The sequence below is a fragment of the Medicago truncatula genome, chromosome 2 (assembly GCF_003473485.1).
Source record: "Medicago truncatula cultivar Jemalong A17 chromosome 2, MtrunA17r5.0-ANR, whole genome shotgun sequence".
In the NCBI taxonomy this organism is placed as follows: Eukaryota; Viridiplantae; Streptophyta; class Magnoliopsida; order Fabales; family Fabaceae; genus Medicago; species Medicago truncatula.
In genome coordinates, this window is record NC_053043.1 from 20,466,590 (window position 1) to 20,488,788 (window position 22,199).

Sequence of the window (22,199 nt, forward strand, 5' to 3'; positions counted from 1 at the left end):
TTTATTGGTCCGTATCAGATATCAGAAAGAGTTGGAACGGTGGCTTATCGAGTGGGTTTACCACCGCATCTTTCAAATTTGCACGACGTTTTCCATGTGTCGCAACTTCGGAAGTATGTTCCGGATCCATCTCATGTGATCCAGAGTGACAATGTGCAAGTTAGAGACAACCTTACGGTAGAGACTTTACCGGTGAGGATTGATGATCGTAAAGTGAAGACGTTGAGAGGCAAAGAGATACCTCTCGTGAGAGTCGTTTGGTCGGGAGCGACTGGTGAAAGCTTGACGTGGGAGCTTGAGAGTAAGATGCTGGAGTCTTATCCAAAATTGTTTGCTTGAGGTAAATTTTCGAAGACGAAAATCTTTTAAGTGGGGGAGAGTTGTAACGCCCACTTTCGTTTAATTGTTTAATTAATCGAGTTTAAGCGATTATATTATATTTTTATAATATATGTGTGAGTTTTGTTGATTAAGATGATTTAAGTTGATTTGGATAATTTGACGTGTTTTGATAAGATTATGAGACTTATTTTATTGTTAAATAAAATAAGATTTGATAAGAAAATAGAAATATGAAAAATATTTAGTTGAGGGCTGTTTTGATATTTTAGATAGTTTTGGGGGAGAAAGTGAGATAAGATAAGTAATTAGGAAGAGATATAAATAGGGAAGACCTAATTGTTAGAAAAACTATTGTACGTGAAAACTTTTGGAAAAGGGAGAAAAAGCTTAAAAGGGAGAAGATCAAAGAGAGAGCTGCGATTTCTTCATAACCAGGTAAGGGTGAGACTAATAACTCAGTAATGTTAATTGATTGTAATTCTGATGATTAGTTAGCAAGCTTTAGGATTGAATTGGAGAAAACGAAAACTAGGTCAAATCCCTAGAATTGATGATCAAACGGTAGGAATTGGTTAAATTGATGTAGAAAGTGCTCCTAGACCTTAGATAATGTTTAGGACGAACTTTGGAATCAATATTAGGATTAGAACCATGTGAATCGCTGAGTTTTTGTGAAAATAGCAGGTCTGGCCGTAGCGACATTCATCGCTCGCCACGGCGAGCTATGAATCTCGCCTCGCGAGTGATGAACATTCATCGCTCGCCTCGCGAACCCTTTTCCCTCGCCTCGCGAGTTGCACAATGCAGCTCGCCACAGCGAGCAACCTTACTCGCCATAGCGAGCTAGGGCAGAGAGCATGTAAGATTTTGCAATTTCGACTTTTTAGTTGGACCATGAGTGCCTTTGAGTGCCTGAACATACCTAGTAATGATTAGGAATGAATGTAGGACAAGATTGAACCTAGAACAACATTAGTTGGGAAGTTGGCTTGTACTCGCCATGGCGAGTAGATACTCTCGCCTCGCGAGCACTTCCAGATTGGAGTGCTTTGGGTGTTTGTGCGATCTGTGTCGCACGTATTGATCAAGACTGAACCCCTAATTGGTAATGAAACCTATTGATGACGTTTAATGCAATATGTAAGGCCGTTTAAGATATGTTGTTATTAATTGAGTATGAGTTAATGTATTATGCATTATGTAAGATATGAATGAATAATTATGATGCTATTGAATTGCAATTGATATATTGATATCATCCGTTATTGTGACTTGACTATGTTGCTGCTGTTATTTAACTAAGTGCATAATGTCTATATATGATGAATAAGATGACGTTTAGCTCCAAATTATTGGATGCATATTGATATGATGATTACGATGTTTTGTGATAGAGTCCATGCATTAGCATTCATTGAGCTTAGTCCTCACCATGATAGGAGCTTTGTCCTCCGCACGATTATTAGGAGCTTTGTCCTCCGCACGTTTAAAGTATATTAATACTTATGATGACGATTGGTACCACATGCATATAAGGAGTCTAAGAGCATTGTCGCATTGTCGTGTCTAAGATGCTATGTTGTTGATGATGATTGAATATGTGATTACGTGATAATTGTTTATCAAATATGCAAAGTTGTTTAAGATTGATATGATGTTAATTATGATTCAAATTACTTTGATTAATATTATTTTGTTATGAAATCTCACCCCTTCTGCTTGAAAATGTTGCCCTTCGTATGGGTAACTTGCAGGTGATCGTGCTTAGTGTGCAGTTGTCGTCGTGAGTGGCCTTGCCTTCACTGTGTCGTCTAGGTCGCTCTGATACGTAACGGGATGGGGCTATATGTTATGCATGCTTCGTTCTATTACGTGAATAATATGCTATTTGTGATATTGAACTAACTCTTAAGATTATATTGATGGGGCCAGCGTGCCAAAACGTTTTATGGATTATAATATAATTTCCGCTGCAATGTTTAAGTTATTTGGTTAAATTGTTATTTAACTGTTTTGGAATTATGTTAAATGTGATATCCCGTTGTTTATGATGTTTACTCTGATAAATGTTTAGAAATTTTTATGATGGGAAAACGGGGTGTTACACACCGTCAAGATCTTTGTCATGTCAATAACTTTTTTCTTCTCCTCCACATTAAGTCTACCTGCAAGAAGGTGGCCTGATAACTTTTCCTCCAAGTCATGCTTGTGCATTCAACAAAGCATTGCAATCCACCAATCATTTTTATCCTTATTAAAGAAACCTTTCAATCTAAACGGACATTGACATTTCCTTGAGCCGATTCAAGGTTCCGTTTCTTCCTCGTCTTAGGTGGCTTGTATATCCCACTCCTTTCACGTTGCATCGTCAAGTATGATCTTTTTAAACTTGATTTATCTATGCAAATAGTAAATTCGGCCCTTGCCCCTTGTCGACGAACCCAATCAGGTAACTCTTCTCGCTCTCTCCATCTTGCATTTGTTGTAAAAAATGAGGCGGTGTTGCGAACTTTGTAAACAACGCCGATAGGTACCAATTTAGGTTCTTCAACGCGAGTGTTTTGTGCTGGGAGAAGAACATAATTCAAAAGTAAAAGCCAATTTGCATTGCATATGAAATTTGTAAATTGTAGACAAAGTCAAATTGGATCCTTTCTTTCCTCTCATTCTTTCTCCTTTCAAAATTTGTTTCTACCTCTCTCTTTATCTTTTTTTATTTTTATTTTTCTCCCCTTAATCTTTTTGTTACAAGAAAAATGAAGATAAAAAATTTCTATATGAAACCAACTTCAATATTCAAAACATTTAATGGTAAAGCATGGTCATATAACTCCATTATCAAATTTCTGTCAAAATCAAAAGCAAATTCATATGAAGACAAAATGAAGAAAGAGGGTGAATGGAGCACTAATAATGTTATTGAGCGGAGAAAAAGACCCATCTCGCAACCCATCTTCAAATTCTCGCAACCCATCTTCAAATTTCAACAATGGCAGTGGTAAAAATTTCTGAGACAAGTAAGAAATTGTACTCAATCGATTAATGAGTTTTATTACAGAACAAATTATATAGGAGAATCTGAGTTCAATTTTTAGATAAAATAATTATTTTGAACATATTTTTTTTTACTTTTCAACTAATCTTTAGATAATTAAGATTTCATTCTTCTAAAGACCAAAAAGTTAACATAAAAAAAAAAAATCTTCTAAACATATATAAAATGATAGTAAGGATAAAATAGATCACAATATAGCTTCAATAAAAGAGTGCGAGAATTTGAAGAAACAAACGAGAAAGAGAGACAAATGGGACACAACAAAAAACGTCCACATTCGATGACCATTTATTCAAGTCAGCTGGGTACTTTTTATCTTTTCTTTTTTTTTTTTTTTTTGTATCGGTTGGAAATTCACTTTTTAAAGTGAATAAGTGGAGTGTTTGGGGTTCGAACTCCAGCCAACTGAACTATGCTCACGGGGACTTTATCTTTCTTCTTTAATTAAACACTTCTTGAAAAAAAAATCTTGAATAAATTGTACTACTATTAAAGATTAATTAAGCATTATAAAAACACTTAACTAGTTACCATCATTTTCCTTAAGATAATTAAGCATTTATTAAACTATTACGAGGAATCTATTGAAATAAATAAGGTGAACACAATGAACATTTTGAAGTTTGGTTGTGTGTTTATCAATTTTCTAATTAATCAGTATTATGTCATATTTTTGTATCAATTTATTTAAAAAAATATATATTTTGAATGAGTTTTGTCTACGGAGTATATTAGTACCTGATCAAACTTTATTTGCTCCAAGCATAAAAAAGGGGTTAAACCACCAAGAATGATACTCAAAATCGAAAGTAGTGTATTTTACTTTCAGTCACTAAAACGTTCAAAACGTAATCAAGAATTTGGTTCAAAGAGAGCTCCTCATGCTTGAAGATTCGTCTATTTGTTTTGTTTCAAATTTCCCAAATGCAAGAAAGACGTATAAGATAAATTGTTGAACGAAAATTGTTTGAAGATCTTTTTAAAAAACCAAACTGAAGCATAAGATCCTAAATATGAATCAAATTTGCCGTTGAAACCTAACCTCTGCGAAACCAATGACCAAATTAATCCAAAAAAATCATATTTTAAAAATAAGTGGTCGACATCCTCAATAGTACCACAACCTCCCACACAGAGCTGATCTTGATTTTGAAAAACTCTAAATAATTGTAAGATTTAAAAGCTCTTTTAGTCACCTAATAGTATTCCAACGAAAACATGGTTAATCCATTTTGGAGTTTATTTTTTAAGCTCTATCATATTCATTTATGACGTAGAGTTACGTTTAATGATGTGGCATAATAGCAAATTAGGACTTGAAAAAGCAAACTTAAGTTTCATTCATCAAATGTAATTTTGTTTTTAAACTTGTTCTTTTTGGTTCAAATCAACGATGTCATATCATTAAATTTAATTTTATATCTTTGTCAAAAAAAAAATTATATCATTAATAAATCTAATAATCATAAAAGCAAGGCATGGACTGAATCTAATTTCGATGATTAATTTGCATATTCATTCAACTTAAATTCTCTGAATTTGTTACAAGAGTAATCACAAGTTTTTTTTTTTTTTTTGAGAGAAGAGTAATCACAAGTTGATGTTATAATATCTGCCCATTTTTATATATGAGATTGAAATTTTTTGTGCATTATATTTGAGATTAGACTAGCTTCTAGATTGTAATTAAAAAAAAAAGACTAACTTCTAAATTAAATGCTATGAGTAAGCCATTATCAACTCTTCAATGACTACAACTTTCACATGGATTGTTTATAAACTATAGTTTTACCCAAGAGAGAAATACATTTATTTAGAGGTGAGAGAAATAGATTATGACCTTTTACTAGATATTCGATCGGATCTTAATTATAAGTACAACATTTTACTTTTTAGATTTATTGAATAAATAATATATTTGTTCTATATTAAAGGATATACATTAGTTATTAAATAAACCTAACAAATTTTTTTTGTTTATACATACTAATAATTTGATTAAAAAACATTATAAAAAGAAAAATCATAATTGAATATAAGGTTGAACCAACAATATAAACCTTGATCTATTGAACCAACAATAACTCGCACGAGACGAAGTAATATATACTAAATAAATTAGTTATTCAATAAACTTAAAATATACAATATTACTTGTAATTGAGATAGGAAGGAGTATTAATTAATTCAAATAGTTTAAAAAAAAAAAAAGATTGATCACTAATAAACGGCGGTAAAAATTTGGTATAAATTGTAAAAAAGAACATTGACCGTTTGAAAGACAAAAGTAAAACATAGTACATGAGAGAGAGAGAGAGAGGGTAGAGGCAAGTACTGTCTCAACAGTAGCACAGAAACAGCATTTTTCGACAAATTCTTTCCTAACCTTTTCCTAATTTCCCTTTGTTATACGCATGTTTTCTGTCTCCACTTCCTAACTTTTATTCTATTATCTTTCTTACCACTTTCTCTTCAACTCAATTCAATCCTACTTCAACTTCTTTGAAAAATTCATGCTGCAAGCTTTAATTTTGCAATTCTGGGTCTGTTTTATATGAATTCAGTGTAATTTTTAACATATTTGCTTGTTTTGGGTAAGTAGCTATTATTTGGAATTGGATCCATGTTTAAGCTAGATTTTTTTGTTATATGATGAAAGTTTATGATTAAAGTTTGAATTTTTATGTAATTGGTTCAATTGGGTATTTTAATTTGGTGGATTTGGATCTGGTTGGTTGTAGATTTTTAGAGGGGTTTTTGAATTATGGATGCTGATTTTGAGGGGAAAAATCAGCATTTGTATGAAGCAGTAGTGCCTGAGATGAAGGGTGCTGTTGGTAGGGGGAGTAAGGATTGGGATTTGAATGATTGGAGATGGGATGGTGATCTTTTTACTGCTAAGCAACTGAATTCGGTGCCGACGGATTGTAGGAATCGTCAATTTTTACCCGAAATACGTGAAAATGTTGATGTTTCGAATAATTTGATTTCTGGGGAAGGTAGTAGAGAGTTGGAGAAGAGGAGGAGGGGTTTTGGTGGTGAAGGGTTGGAGATGAACGATGATTTTGGTTCTCTTAATTTGAATCTTGGGGGTCAAGTTTACCCTATAATGGATGGGGAGGAAAAGAGTGGTAAAAAGACAAAGATTGCGCCTGTGCCTACTTCAAATCGTGCTGTTTGTCAGGTGGAGGATTGTAGGGCGGATCTTAGTAACGCAAAGGACTATCATCGTCGACACAAAGTTTGTGATGTGCATTCTAAGGCTAGTAAGGCACTTGTGGGAAGTGTTATGCAACGATTCTGTCAACAGTGTAGCAGGTCAGTTAGGTTGTAAAATGATAGTTTCTTAAGGATTACAATTCAGATTTATGATAAGTTCATCGCATTAGTTTTGGATTTAATTGGTATGCATAAAGATTTTATACACTTTCAATCCATTATGATTGTCAGATCATTAAAAATGTTTGCTTTCAATCAAAACCATCGAAAAAGTCTCATATATGATTGGTTGACTATGTAAAAGGTTTTACATTGATAGTGCATAAAAAGTGGGTTAGGATCCTCTCCATATCTCAAAAGAAATGGAGAGCTCCATTTGGAGAAATAAATTTTTGAAAAAAATAAAATCAATGATGGTGCAGCCCACTTGGTGGTGGGACCCACTATCTACTTTTTGTGTCGGTCTCTCTCAAAATGGAGTCCTTCATTTCTTTTGAGAAATGGAGAGGATCCAAATTCATCAAAAGTGAACTCTTAATATTTTGGAATATGTTAAGACCGGGTTTACATGCATTTTTAGTTTTCAGAATATTTACATGAGCACCTTAGTTGGTGCGACTTTTTAAATTTATGACAGGTTTCATGTTCTTCAAGAGTTTGATGAAGGGAAGAGAAGTTGTCGTAGGCGTCTTGCAGGCCATAATAAGAGGAGGAGGAAGACACATCCTGATACTGCTGTAGTTAATGGAGGTTCTCCGAATGAAGAAAGGGGCAGTAGCTATCTGTTGATGAGTCTACTAAGGATATTGTCCAATATGCATTGTGAGTTTGTGTGTTGCATTTGTAATTTCTTATTTACCTCCTACATTACAAACGAAAATAATGTATAATGTTTTGTCTTTAATTCTTCTCTGGATTGAGGAAATTTGATAATCATAAGAATAAATAAGATGGGTGAAAGATGCTGCATTGATGACACTTTTGTGAAGGTGTTAATGGTATCTAAATGGTCTATATGCTCTTGGGATTAATGTTTAATAGTGGTGTATCGCGCCACAACAGTGTTGATGCGGCGCAGAGCATTAGCTGAGCGCCACAGTGGTTTTCACAGCCAGAACGTGTGGGTTGTATCTATCGCGGCACACTAAATCCGCTACAGTGTGTCCTCGTGAGCTTAGCTCAATTGGTATGGACAATGCATAATATATGCAAGGTCCGGGGTTCGAATCCCGGCCACCACAAAAAAAAAAAACTGCTACAGTGTTATGTTGATTCTTCCGAATCCTCCAAGTAGCCGATGGCTGTGTGTGATGGTGAACAAATGTTTGGCACAATTTAAGATACCGTTTAGGTCTACTAGTTACTAGATTAAACGAGAAGACAAAGTCTTGGCCCTTAAGGCCCAGTTTACAGAAATATCAACTAAAAGAAGACGTCATAAAAAAAAAGGGCCTTTGTAAACCTTAGGCTTTTAAAAAAACAATAGTAGTTAGTAATAATAAACAAATAAATCTTTTTAAAGAATAATAAACAAATAATAAAATGTCCAAGGAACATAATTAAATAAAAAAATATTATTTAGTAATAATAGACCAATAACTTAATAACAATAATAATATGGACTAATAGTAAAATAATTACTTGTATAAAAGATTAGATATATATAGTATAGGTTATTAAATGTAAACTATTTTGATATAAATAATTGTATATACATAATATAGTATCATTTAGATATTATTTATGTAATATAAATTATTTAGATATAAATAGTCAAATAGCGGCCATACCACTACACACTATCCCAGTTTCAAAGTTGGTCGCTCCGCACCGTTACCTGAGAACTATGGTAAAGTGAAAATAACTAGTATAAGGTAGCAACAAATAAGATCTGAGTTTGACGGAAACTGAAAGTCAAACACCTGGTTCTGAGAGTAGCACATCCAACCTTCTTGTTCGTAGCTGATATATATTTTTCCTAGAAAGATTGCACATCATTTCGATCATAAGAGAAATCATTTGGGCAGTTAAAGCTACCCAGGATATATTTGGTCAAAATGTGGGATTGGAGCACTCGGATTAGTCGGTCCTTAGGCCGGATACCGAGTTTTAAAAAAAATATATATAATTTGGTCCAAATGTACTATAGTGATTGTTCTCAGCCAAACCAATTCTTGAAAAGTTGAATGTTCCATGTTTCCTTTTTGAGCTTATTCAAATTCAAATTATATCTTCTTTTGGAACGTTTAGTATTAGTATTACCATCTACAATTATTGTGAAATTCATCATCGGCATGTTGATTTTGACACCACATATTTATGTGTTCTATAAATTGCAGCGAACGGCCCAGATCATACGAGAAACTTGGATGGTCTATCCCATCTAATTGGGAACCTGACAAGTTTAGCTGGTACATTTAACGGAAGAAATATAGCATCCTTATTGGAGGGACCTCAAGAATTAGTAAAAGCCGGTACATCTGGAGCTGCACAGAATGTTCCAAACTCAAATCCGAATGGCGCTGAACCATCAAGACCAGATTCTTCTATTGAAATGACAAACGGTCTGATCCATCAGGACCCTCCAGAGTCTAGGTTACAGTGCGCGACAGTTCCGGCCAATCATTTGACACAAAAATGTATACCTTCAAGCAGTGTTGGAGTAGGATGTTTAAAACCTCCTCTGATACCGCAGTCCTCAAATTTAGTTCCTTCAAGGGGTAGCCTTCCACCTCGACCAGTTGCCACAGAGACTACAGTTGGAAGAAACAGGTTATGTAATATTGACCTGAATAATGTATATGATGATGGACAGGACTATGTTGAGAACCCTGAAAATTCTAATCCACCTTTGGCCTTAGGGGTTGAATCCCGTGATCATTCTTCATTTGTACAATATGAATCTCTCAAGTCAAGTCCACCACAGACGAGTAGAAACTCAGATTCGACTTCTACTCAATCACCATCCAGTTCTAGTGGAGAAGGCCAGGTATATTGTTTTAGCAATTGGAATTTGTTTCATAATTACTATATCACTTGATAATGTTGTTTTTACCTCTGTCAAAAAAGTGCTGGAATTCCAAATGTACATTTCTGATGATTGTTTTGTTAAATTTTTATACCATCTATCTTAATATTCATGTAGATTACTCTGCTATAGCAGAATCCGTGGAATTGGTTATAAGTTGTGTATATGATTTATTTCTTTGTTATTGATAAAGTAATATTTGGTGTTCACAAAACTAGTGGATCGAATTTTGAGTGCAACTTCGTTTTATGATGGCTTCCAGATTTCATTTATTGACATATTATTTATATACTGTTTTATGTTTATAGAGTCGAACAGATCGAATTGTTTTCAAACTCTTTGGCAAGGATCCTAATGATATCCCCCATGTTCTTCGATCACAGGTATTTTTTTTTCCTTAACTTGAAATTGGTATTAACTACAATTTGATTGAACTTTTTTCTCTAAATGGTGTTTGATTATTATTTCTCTTTGAGCACCAGGTCCTTAGCTGGTTATCCAACAGTCCCACCGAGATAGAGAGCTATATAAGACCAGGCTGTATTATTTTAACTATATGTCTCCGCCTAGAAAATTCTGCATGGGATGAGGTATAATTAATATTCAAATTATTTGTTAACTTGATATAATATCAGATCATATGTAGATTGCCTACTGGAACCATGAAAACAATAAATCTGAATATGTCAAATACTATTTCATAATGTAGCTATGCTATAATCTGGGGCCCAGCTTGAGAAAGCTTCTTGCTGCATCAAATGATTCTCTTTGGAGAACAGGATGGATATATACCAGAGTGCAGCACTCTGTAGCTATTTTGTATAATGGTTGTTCCCTCTCACTGTGTGTGTTGCATCCATTCTTCGGCAAAACATACTTGGATTACTAATATATATATATTTTATTTCTTGTATATATCCTTTAGGTCAGCTGGTCTTAGATGTGCCATCGCGTCTTGGAAGCCCACAGAATTGTCAGATTTTGTGCATTAAACCCCTTGCTGTCTCTGCAAATGAAGACGTAAAATTTACTGTGAAAGGGTTAAGCCTTTTCTTGTCTAGTGCAAGGTAATTTCCTCACACCTTATTTGCTTAAGACTTGAGAGGCTCTAGTTTCGAAAAGAGCACTGGCAGAGCTGTAGTAGCATATTTAGAGCTATGTGGAATGCTAAGGACACTCTCTTCAACACTCTCTTAAACACTCATTCTCTTATTGGATGAAACCATTGTTTGACTCACCACTTTGAGTGGAACCCATTTTCAAAGTCACCACGATTCAAGCCAATAAGAAAGTGAGTGGTGGAGAGAGTGTTGAAAAGAGAGTGTTGCTAGCACTACTCTTAGAACTATAACTATTTCAGCTATACTTGAAAGAGAGGAAGGAAATAATAATTGGAATATTATCTATCGATAAAGTGATAATACTACCTTATTAACATTATATAATGCACATAAATTCTGTTAATTGTTAGCCTTGAATTACATGGAAATATATTTGCAAATAAATGAAACAACACAAGAACTAATGATATAATAAAACTCTATTTCTTAAGAAATTAGTGACATGTTTTGTTGTTCGACGGAGATATATGCCCACTACTTCAGCAATATTATGTTGGATTTTGAGAGAGAATATAATTTTAGATGGTTACAATATGCAATATTTTTACAGGCACCACAATAATTTTGAAAATGAATTGCGAGAGAAACTAGGAAATATTACCTAAATGTCCATGGTTATTTACTTAAATGTCCCAGAAGTTAAGCCTTTCCTCTTGATTTCAGGTTGCTCTGTGCACTTGAAGGGAAGTACCTGGTAGAGGACATGTGTTATGATTTGATTGATGGAGCTGATGCAGCCATTGGACATCATGAGCTTCAAACTCTCAGCTTCTCTTGTCATATACCAAATATGACTGGAAGAGGGTTTATTGAGGTGGTATCTTAACATTGTTTTATATATACTTTCTTTTTCCATGATTTTTGTTTTCGACGCTGTGAACTTCTTGAATTTTTATGAAGCTCAGGATGAACTGGATTATGCTTTTGAGCATTCTTTTCGTTCTACTGTAATTTCATCATTTCAGAAAAATAATCCACATATTTTCCTTCCATTGTTAAGTGGTTGTTGTATAATTTTCCTGTGTTGGATCCGAGTGTGCATCAAGGAACCTAGTTAGTTCTACTTTTTCTCATTCAATCTATTTAGTGCCAATCTATGAATGAGAATGTTAAGTTTGACACCGTCCATCTGATTCTGGAAATCTTAAGTTATGTATAATCATGTGGTTTTTTCTTAAGCAAAACTAACTGTTTAAAAGAGATGCGTTGTTCACGTGTCGTGACAGACATTACTATAAATTTTCAAATATTTTTGAATTTTTTTAAGAAATGACTTAACAGAGGAAAGAAATGTTCTCGCAATTCTGTTTTTCTTCTCTCTCTATTTTGCTAGTTTTTGAAGCTATATCTTTGTCTCTGATTTGCTAATCTTTACTCAGGTTGAAGATAATAGTCTCAGCAGCTGTTCCTTTCCATTCATAGTTGCAGAGCAAGAAATTTGTTCCGAGATATGCAGTCTGGAAACTATCATTGAGGCGGCAGAGACTGCTGATGACATCCAGATCAAAGCCAAATTAATGGAAGAAAAGACTCGAGCAATGAATTTCGTACAAGAAATGGGTTGGCTCCTTCATAGAATTCGTATAAAATTCCGGCTAGGGCCAATGACACCTGTTCAAGATCGTTTCCATTTAAATCGATATACATGGCTTGTCGGCTTCTCTATGGACCATGATTGGTGCGCTGTGATGAAAAAACTCTTGGACACTATCTTTGAAGGTGAAGTTGATACTGGAGAACATATCTCTGCAGAGCTAGCTTTGTTAAACATGGGTCTTCTACACAAAGCTGTAAAGAGAAATTGTAGGCCTATGGTGGAACTATTGTTAAACTTTGTGCCAGTTAAAGCATCAGATGGTGGAGATAGTAAAGAGATGCAAGTCAATAAGGTCCCCGACGGATTCTTGTTTAGACCTGATACTGTTGGGCCTGCTGGGTTGACTCCCCTTCATGTCGCAGCAAGTATGAATGGCTATGAGACTGTATTGGATGCGTTAACTGATGATCCGGGAATGGTAATTATTTTCGCTTTTGCATACGTTATATATTCAGTTCATATTTTAATTGACACTCTAGGGATGTGAGAAGGGTGTATGGAGACTACACAGTGAAATCGTTATTAGGCTCTATAGTTTTGTAGGGATGTATTATGTCCTAATCCTACATTCTAAGATGGTATTGTAGCTTATCCTAGACCCACTGTTGGGATATCCATATTGTCCACGCTCTTGACCCATTGGGCCTAGGTATGAGAACACAAGACTTCCCTATGATCTTCTTATCATGCATAACTTTTAACTATGGAGCCTATAGGCAGCAAAAAGTCATTCCAGAGATGTAATTGGTTCAATTACCCACATTAATTGCAGCAACCTCTGCGATCTATTACTAGGTCACTTCGTCTGCTTGCATTGTAGTGGTACAACTCCTCAGAAATATGACCTTTGTAGTGCTTGTAAGACTTTGGACATCCTCACCTTAAAACCGGTTTTGTAAAGACTTATAAGAACTTTTGATAAGTTAGGTGCCAAATACTTGTTTCAAATTGGGATGGTCTTCTAAGTTAGAAGATAACTCAAAGCTTCCTTTGATCTATTAATACTAGTGTTTTCAGAACTGTACCGGACCGATTGGTTTAACTAGTTGAACTGGTGACCGGTCAGTTTCGCTTGATTCAACTGTGGTCGGTTCTCAGTCTGTTAGAACTGGTCGAACTGTGTTAAACCATGGTTGGTTCATCTGGTTAACTTTATTTATTTCTTTTTCTTTTTCAAATATCTGTTTTATTACTTACAGATGAAGCTTTCCCTTATCTGTGTCATGATTAGGTTGGAATTGAGGCATGGAAAAGTGCCAAGGACAATACAGGTTTGACACCCAATGACTATGCATCCCTAAGAGGCCACTACTCCTACATTCAACTTGTGCAGAGGAAAACAAGCAAGAGCAGCCAAACTCAACATGTGCTTGACATCCCAGGCACCCTTGTAGACGGAAACACGATGAAGCAATCAGATGGACATAAGTCATCAAAGGTATTGAGTTTGCATACAGAGAAGATTGCAACAACAGCAATTCCAAATCATTGTGGGATCTGCCAGCAGAAGTTGGCATATGGCAGTGTCGGCGGCATGAGGAGGGCACTTGTTTATAGGCCGGCGATGCTGTCAATGGTCGCCATTGCAGCTGTATGTGTCTGTGTAGCTTTGCTCTTCAAAAGTTCACCAAGAGTTTCCTATGTATTCCAGCCTTTCAGCTGGGAATCATTGGATTATGGTTCAATCTAACGTTTTATATAAGATGTATCTTGCACTAGGCCTGCATTTTTTCCTTCTTTTGAAAGAGTGAAAGTCTTGAATCTTGGTATATACTTCAATTATTGTTTTTGTAGATGTCATCCAGAATAATCTTCACTATGCTATCTATCAAATATTGTGTAAATGAGGTTATTAGGTCATATATATGCAATGACAATGTAGTAAGCCTAGAACACCTTGTACTATTCAATAAATGTAAAAAAGTTATTACAAGTTGGTATTCTTTAAGCTACCATGATTTAATTATGCTATTATGAAAGATAGGTACTATATTTAGTAGACTAGTGATGAGATAATTGTACAATTTGCTGGTGATTTTAGATTGGATTTTGGTGTCATTATGTGCAACTTATATTCTTAACCATCGGATTATGTACTGAAATTTATGCCAATAAATTTTCTTAACTTTAAATTAAGTGGAGAGTTACTAGGATTTATGAATTCTGTTTATTGCTTATGTTGTCGTCTCAAAAATCTTAATTTTTTTTTGTTAATATTCACAAGTTTATTGTAAATAACTTAACAAATTGATTTTATTTCTTCTAGGACACTCACTGTGGCTAGTAGACCCATTGATGGGTCACTTTATCTATATACTACTAATAGATTCATGAACTTCAGTAAACAAATAATAGAAACTTCACATTGGACTGTAAGTCATCAAAAGTTTTGAGTTTGCATACATTGAAGATTGTAGCAATAGCAATGCTAATCATTGTGGGCTGTGTAAGCAAAAGCTGGCGTACGGTGGTGTCAGCGGCATGAGGAGGGCACTTGTATACAGGCCGGTGATGCTGATCACTACCAACAACAGCAACAACGATGGAACGACCAACACATCCTCCACACTGGACACACGTACTCCTTGAAGACCCAGTATCCTCATCAACATCGGTGCAATTTGTGGGATCGTCCTCCTCATCACAACTAGTCAGATCCAACAGAGATATCAGCGGTGCTAGTAACTCCACACAATCATCCGATGAAGTCTCAAATAACCATCCGTGACAGAGAGATCACTCTAGATTCTTCTCGCCTCTAGAAACAATAGGTTCCACTTCATGAGTCTCCAAAAGGTGAGGGAACCATAACAACCAAAAGATTGAGTACCAAGACCGGCACAACTACATCTCTCTCTAAGGAGATGATATCCCTGGTACAAAAGGAGTCTCCCCATTACCATGTTCAGCAAAAAGCTCTTCCTCAACTCAACATCTCTCTGCCTACCTCAACTAGACGAGCAAAGGTCTACATGCTCCGAGGCAGTATGAAAAAGGAAGTGCGCATAGGTTGAACAGTCGATAGATAATTATTCTTATCATTCTCTTATACAAAAGTCATTTTCATGTGATATATATATATATCCCATTAAACAAAAAAAATATATATAAATTTTCAAGTTCAAGGAGCATTTTGCACATAAGTGTAAAACTTCAAGGGAGTATTTGCAAAACGTCGTGTTGACTAACAAAAGAATTTGACAGAGGGGGTAAATTGATTAATGTTGTGCAATTTCAGGGAGGTAATTGAAGTTTTGTTAATTTCAAGGGGGTAATTGATGAAACTTACAATTTCAAGGGGTTAATTGCCTATTTACTCCATATACACAAGTTTGTTTTTCTTTTTCAAATAGCTAAATTTCATTGAATAACAACACCAGCAGTGTTCAACTCTGCACATCCATTTGACAGTATATGCAAGGAATAGGTGCAACATTTCCACATAAGAGAAACACAGTCATTTTAAGTAAGGGTTTTCATGGGTTGGGTCAACCCAGAAAATCCGGTCAAACCCACTTAAAAAACCCAAAAAAAATGGGTTGGGTTTGATAATTGGGTGGTTATGGTTTCTAAAAATGAAAAACCCATAAAAATAAATGGGTCTTGGGTAAAACCAGACCCAAACCCAAAAACTCACTTATCCAATAATGTTAATATTTTTTATCTTTATTTTCATAAGGTAGAAAAAAGTTATATTTCCAAAATATACACATTGTACCATATATATTAAAAATCAAAACATACTGGAATTACAAATTAATATGTTGTACTTTTTGCTTATTTTGATACTAATGCAATTTTACGTCATTCAACTTTAGTTTGTTGCAAGTATTTTATGATGAAGTTTATTATTTGATATTCTATGATGCATAAAATTATAGTAAAATAAGTTAAACATTTTTTTAAGAAAATTAAAAAGTAGAGTACTATTTTAAAACAAAATTATGAGGACTTGTCATTTAGTCATTTAATATTAAAAAAATAGGAAAAATAAGTTGGGTAACTCATTACTCAATCCAACCCAACCAAAAAATTAGTGGATTTTCCCAAATCCACCCAATAGTATAACGGGTGGTTATTTTACCTCACCCAACCCAAACTCAACCACAAACACCCCTAATTTTAAGCATGATGCAAAACTACAATGCAAGAGGAAACATGCAACAATCATATGATATATGAACGTAATATATAACTGATCATTACTAACAACAGCAACAACAATGGAACGACCAACACATCCTCAACATTGGACACACGTACTCCTTGAAGACCCAGTATCCTCATCAACATCGGTGCACTTAGTGGGATCGTCCTCCTCGTCACTACTAGTCAGATCCAACAGAGATATCAGCGGTGATAATAACTCCACACAATCATCGATGAAGTCTCAAATAACCATCCATGACAGAAAAATCACACTAGACTCTTCTCATCTCTAGAAATAATAGGTTCCACTGCATGAGTCTCTAAGACCGGCACAACCACATCTCTCTATGAGGTGATGACATCACCGGTACAAAAGTTGTCTCCCTAACACCAAGCTCAGCGAAAAACTCCGCCTCAACTCAACATCTCTCTCTGCCTACCCTCAACTAGACGAGTAGAGGTCAACTGCTCCGAGGCAGTATGAGAAAGGAAGTGTGCATAGGTTGAACAGTCACATAGATAACACTGTTGTCAATCATCCTGACCACCTGCACTTCGAGAAATTCCCTAGTTGAACAGTCACATAGATAACACTAAGATTCCATTTCACTTTGTTTTTTGGCCCGGAGTATTTTTTGTTTCCTTTCAAGAAATTTTTTGGGAGAGAGGTATTTTAAAATATCTCAACCTTAACAGTGACAGCAGCGCTGCAACTCAGCGACCAAATCTTACCCAAGCTGAATTGCTTGATCTGTGCTTGGTTGGCCGGGTAATGGTTAATAAGCCTCTCCATATTTCCACGCTTGAGGCACGGCTTGGTCCTATCTGGGAACTAAAGTACCAGATGACACTAATTCAGATGGAGGGCAACAAGTTCATGGTCCAGCTCTACTCAAAGGCAGATCTCACCAGAATCCTGAATAGAAGCCCGTGGCTGATCGACAACAACATGCTGATTTTGAAAAAGGTTGCTATTGGAGAAGATCCTTTGACGTTAGCAATGGACACCACAGAAATTTGGGTGCAGATACATCAATTGCCTTTTGGTTTCATGGACGAGAAGGTTGGCGCACTTGTTGGAAGCCATATTGGTAAAATGATAAGGTTCGACGAAGAAAACAATTATGGGCCTTGGCGTAAGTTCATGAGGGTTCGGGTTGAAATTTCAATGGATACTCCACTGCAACAAGAGTTGGTCATCGAGCGGGAGAAAGGAGATAATATCAAACTTGTCCTTAAATTTGAAAAACTAGGTAAATTTTGTTTTGTCTGTGGTGTCATAGGCCACTCTGAGAATTTTTGCAGTGATAAATTTGAGCCAAACTCAACAAACAATGTGCAGAGGTGGGGAGCTCACCTTAGAGCTGAGAACAATGCGGTGGGAAATGGAAGCAAGGAAGCCAACAGGTGGATTGTTGGTGGTCGGAGCAAGGTATCCGGCAGCAGGATTGATAGTGGTGCGGCCAACATTGATTGCCATTCAAAAGCAATTACTAACCATGGCGTTTCAAATCACAGAATCTTCGGTCGCATTAAAGTTGGTATAAATGCGGAGACAAGAGCATTAACTTTTTTTAAGTACACTGAGTGCAAACGGTCGGATGGAACTGAATTAGTGCGATGGTGGACAGAGATCGACCCCACCGAAGTCATCATTGATGCAGACACTTACAAGGAAGCCAGAAATACTACAACTTTATTTGCTCCGAATCTTACCAAGTCAGATAAAGTTAACAAAGTTTTAGCGGAAGGGATGACGGAAAAGGATGAATTCTTGTATGCCAATGGTGGGGGTGCAGAAGCACTCTGGAAGTTAATTGATTTGGAAGCCCAACATAGGGCAAGTCCACAATTATCACGAGCTGGAAGCAAAGAAGCGCGTGCAGAAGCTGAAAAGGAAGGGGCGCGTGATGCAGGTGCTAAAGGGCTGCCACTGGCCAACAGCTGGGTCCCACAAAGGACCAGTCAACAAGGTCAAGTTGTGCCTTTTAATGCCATTCAACAGCAAGGGGCCCCACGGTTGAGTCAACAAAACCAGCAATCATTGCAGCAGTCATTACCCTTTAAGAAAATATCTGCACATGTTTATAGACAACTGTTTGCAAAGGAGACAGCACCTATAAATGTCTCTTTTAATACTAATAATGCTGTCTTTCAGGTCCAAAAAGTGGACAAAGTTCATCAATTAATGTCTGCAGGACAATCATCAGTGCTGGTCCCCAATCTCAACAACACTGAGAACTGTGCGGCATTTGCTGCTACAAGGGAGAAGACAAGCCATCCGAGCCAGCACAGCCAAGCTAGAGCCGCGCGACTTGGCAAAGGACCGGCTGCTGTTCAAACTCATGGAAAGCCAAAGAAGCCAGCTATTGCACGCAACCCGGTGCAGCCGGATTCCTTCATGGCTTCTGCACGTGGGGCCAATAGAGCTGGTGGGCCTCAAGATGATTCTGAGCCTAAAAAAAGGTCTAGAACTGATACTGCTGAAGAAGGTGATCATCGTAAAGAGGTGCAGAAAGAAATGTCTGTTGTAAACAACCCAGTGTATGGAAAAGATGAAACGGCGGGACCTGCTAAGCAGGCCTGCCGAGAACAATGAGTATCATAGTATGGAATTGCCGAGGACTGGGAAACCTGCGAGTGATTCCTAAAATCAAATTCCTTGTCCGGTACTATAAACTGGATATCCTTTTTCTTTGTGAAACAATGGTTGATAATAATAAAATAGAGGAATTTCGCTATCTTTTGGGTTTTGATTTCTCTTTTGCACCTACTAGAAATAATAGAGGTGGAGGTATTGCTTTATTTTGGCGGAATACGGTTAATTGTAGCATCATGAATTATTCGACTAACCATATTAGCGCTAAAATTGAAGAAGTTAATCAAAGCAAGTGGGTCTTTACAGGCTTTTATGGGTACCCAGATATTGCCAGAAGGAGAGATTCTTGGAATTTTATTCGGAGTCTTGCTAACCAAATTAGTCTTCCTTGGTGTATAATGGGAGATTTTAACGATATCCTCTACTCAGATGAAAAAAAAGGAAGAGCCACTAGACCAAATTGGCTTATCAAGGGCTTCCGTCAAGCTATACAAGATGTAGAGCTCATTGACATTCATATGGAAGGTTATCCGTTCACCTGGTTTAAAAGTTTGGGTACAACACGCGCAGTGGAAGAAAAGCTCGACCGAGCTCTAGCAACTAATCCTTGGATGCAGCTCTTTCCGAATGCAAGACTAGAAAACCTGGTTGCTCCATCATCAGATCATTTCCCTATCCTGCTAGATAGAACTCCAACAGCAAGAAGTCACAGAGTAGAAAGGTCTTTCAAGTTTGAAAACGCATGGAGAATAGAGGAAGGAGTTCATGATGTTGTTCAGGGTAGTTGGCTTGGTAGTACAGGTCATAATGTTATGGAAAAATTAGCAAATTGTGCAGAAGATCTCACGCACTGGAGTAAATCTCACTGTCACAAAATACAAACAGATATTGAACATTGCAGAAAGCAACTCAATAGATGTCGTACTACCCATGGTATCCAGGATGAAACTTATTTTGATAATATGAGGCAGAAACTTGATCATTTGCTAGTCCAAGAGGATATGTTCTGGCGACAAAGAGCCAAAAATCATTGGTACCGAGATGGAGACCTGAACACAAAATTCTTTCATGCAGCAGCAACTTCCCGGAAAAAAGTAAATAAAATTCTCTCTCTTGAAAACAATGAAGGAATTCGTACTTCTGATGAAGGAGGAATGCAAGTTATAGCAAAAGAATACTTCGAGGAACTGTTTGAAAGCCATGAAAGCACACGTTCTCCGGTCACCAATATGCTAAATCAAGTAGTTGACCATGAGGACAATGTGCAATTAACATCCCCGTTTTGCAGAGAAGAGTTTAGAGACGCAATGTTCTCTATGCAGCCTGATAAATGCCCAGGTCCTGATGGTTTCAACCCAGGCTTTTATCAACACTTCTGGTCTATCTGTAGCGATGACATCTTCAACGAGTGTTGTCAGTGGATGAATGAAGGACACTTCCCGCCATCTCTAAACTCCACGAATATAGCTTTAATACCAAAAGGAGTGGAACAGAAAACAATGAAGGATTGGCGACCTATAGCTCTGTGTAATGTACTTTATAAACTCTTGTCCAAAGTCCTCGCTAATCGGTTGAAGAAGATCCTACACAAGTGTATAGCGGATTCACAGTCTGCTTTTGTGCCTGATAGATCCATCTTAGATAATGCATTAGTTGCCATTGAACTAGTTCATTATATAAAGACTAAAACAAAAGGCAAAGAGAAAAGTGTGGCACTGAAATTGGACATCAGTAAAGCATATGATAGAATTGATTGGGCATACCTCAGAGATGTTATGAGTAAGTTGGGTTTCTCAGTTAAATGGATCCAGTGGATCATGATGTGTGTGGAAACAGTGGATTACTCTGTTATTCTAAACAAAGAGAAGGTTGGGCCTATTATTCCAGGTCGTGGGTTAAGACAAGGTGATCCATTATCTCCATATCTATTCATCCTCTGCGCCGAAGGCCTCTCGGCGTTAATCAGAAATGCTGAAAGCAGAAGAGACCTTCAAGGCGTTCGAATCTGTCGCACCGCACCAAGAGTCTCCCATCTTCTTTTCGCTGATGACTGTTTTCTTTTCTTCCAAGCGAATTTGAATCAGGCGACGGTTATGAAGCAAATTTTATTGCAGTATGAGGAAGCATCAGGTCAAGCAATCAGCCTCCCAAAGTCTGAGATTTTTTACAGCAGGAATGTGGATGATCCAACAAAGCAATCCATTACCAACATTCTGGGAGTCCGCGCGGTCTTAGGGACCGGCAAATATCTTGGTTTACCATCCATGGTAGAACGGAGCAAAAAAACAACTTTCAGTTTTATCAAAGATAGGGTTTGGCAAAAAATCAGCAGCTGGAGCAGTAAATGCCTATCCAAAGCAGGTCGAGAGGTTATGATCAAGTCTGTTCTTCAAGCTATCCCATCCTATGTAATGAGTATTTTCAGGCTACCACATACTCTCCTGGATGAAATAGAGAAGATGATGAATGCCTTTTGGTGGGGTCATGGTGGTTCAAGAAATAGAGGCATGAATTGGCTTACTTGGGAAAAGCTCTCTGTTCATAAAAATGATGGAGGTATGGGCTTTAAGGATTTAGCAGCTTTCAACGTTGCTATGCTTGGTAAACAAGGGTGGCAATTACAAACCAATCCTGATAGCCTTGTTTCCAAGATTTTCAAAGCTAGATACTACCCAAAAAGTAACTATCTAGAGGCTAAACTAGGTCATAATCCTAGCTTTGTTTGGAGAAGCATTCTTAGTGCAAAGGTGGTGGTTAGACAAGGAGCTCGATGGAAAATTGGGGCCGGATTTGATATCCCTATTATCAATGAACCTTGGATTGGGTCAAGCTCTAGTATCCCACCCATTGGGGAAGACATGGTGGCCCTCCAACCATACTCAGTTGGAAATCTAATAGACCAAGAGCAAAAAGTCTGGAAGGAACCCTTGCTTCGTCAACTTTTTGCCCCGGAAACTGTCCAGAATATCTTGAATACTCCTCTTCATCATCAGGTTCAGAGAGATAAATTGCTCTGGAAGGCGGAGAAAAATGGCCATTATTCGGTTAGAAGTGCTTACCGGATATGTATAGAGGAAGTAATTAATAAC

The 22,199-nt window shown here is 36.7% G+C and overlaps 1 protein-coding gene across 1 annotated transcript; it reads left to right on the forward strand.

The window, feature by feature from the left end:
- The first annotated feature begins 5,697 nt into the window (after positions 1-5,697).
- Positions 5,698-14,341, forward strand: LOC25486629 (squamosa promoter-binding-like protein 1). Its single transcript, XM_013608247.3, has 10 exons — positions 5,698-6,715; positions 7,254-7,438; positions 8,956-9,605; positions 9,953-10,027; positions 10,127-10,234; positions 10,354-10,471; positions 10,570-10,711; positions 11,429-11,579; positions 12,145-12,780; positions 13,594-14,341. The coding sequence occupies exons 1-10, from the start codon at positions 6,162-6,164 to the stop codon at positions 14,050-14,052; spliced, it is 3,078 nt and encodes a 1,025-aa protein (XP_013463701.1). The 5' UTR covers positions 5,698-6,161; the 3' UTR covers positions 14,053-14,341.
- The last annotated feature ends 7,858 nt before the right edge of the window (positions 14,342-22,199 follow it).

Coding starts and splice junctions, on each gene's coding strand:
- LOC25486629 (XM_013608247.3), top strand. CDS start 6,162: ATGGATGCTGATTTTGAGGGGAAAAATCAGCATTTGTATGAAGCAGTA. Junction 9,606..9,952: donor GTTCTAGTGGAGAAGGCCAG/GTATATTGTTTT, acceptor TTATGTTTATAG/AGTCGAACAGATCGAATTGT. Junction 10,712..11,428: donor CTTTTCTTGTCTAGTGCAAG/GTAATTTCCTCA, acceptor TCTTGATTTCAG/GTTGCTCTGTGCACTTGAAG.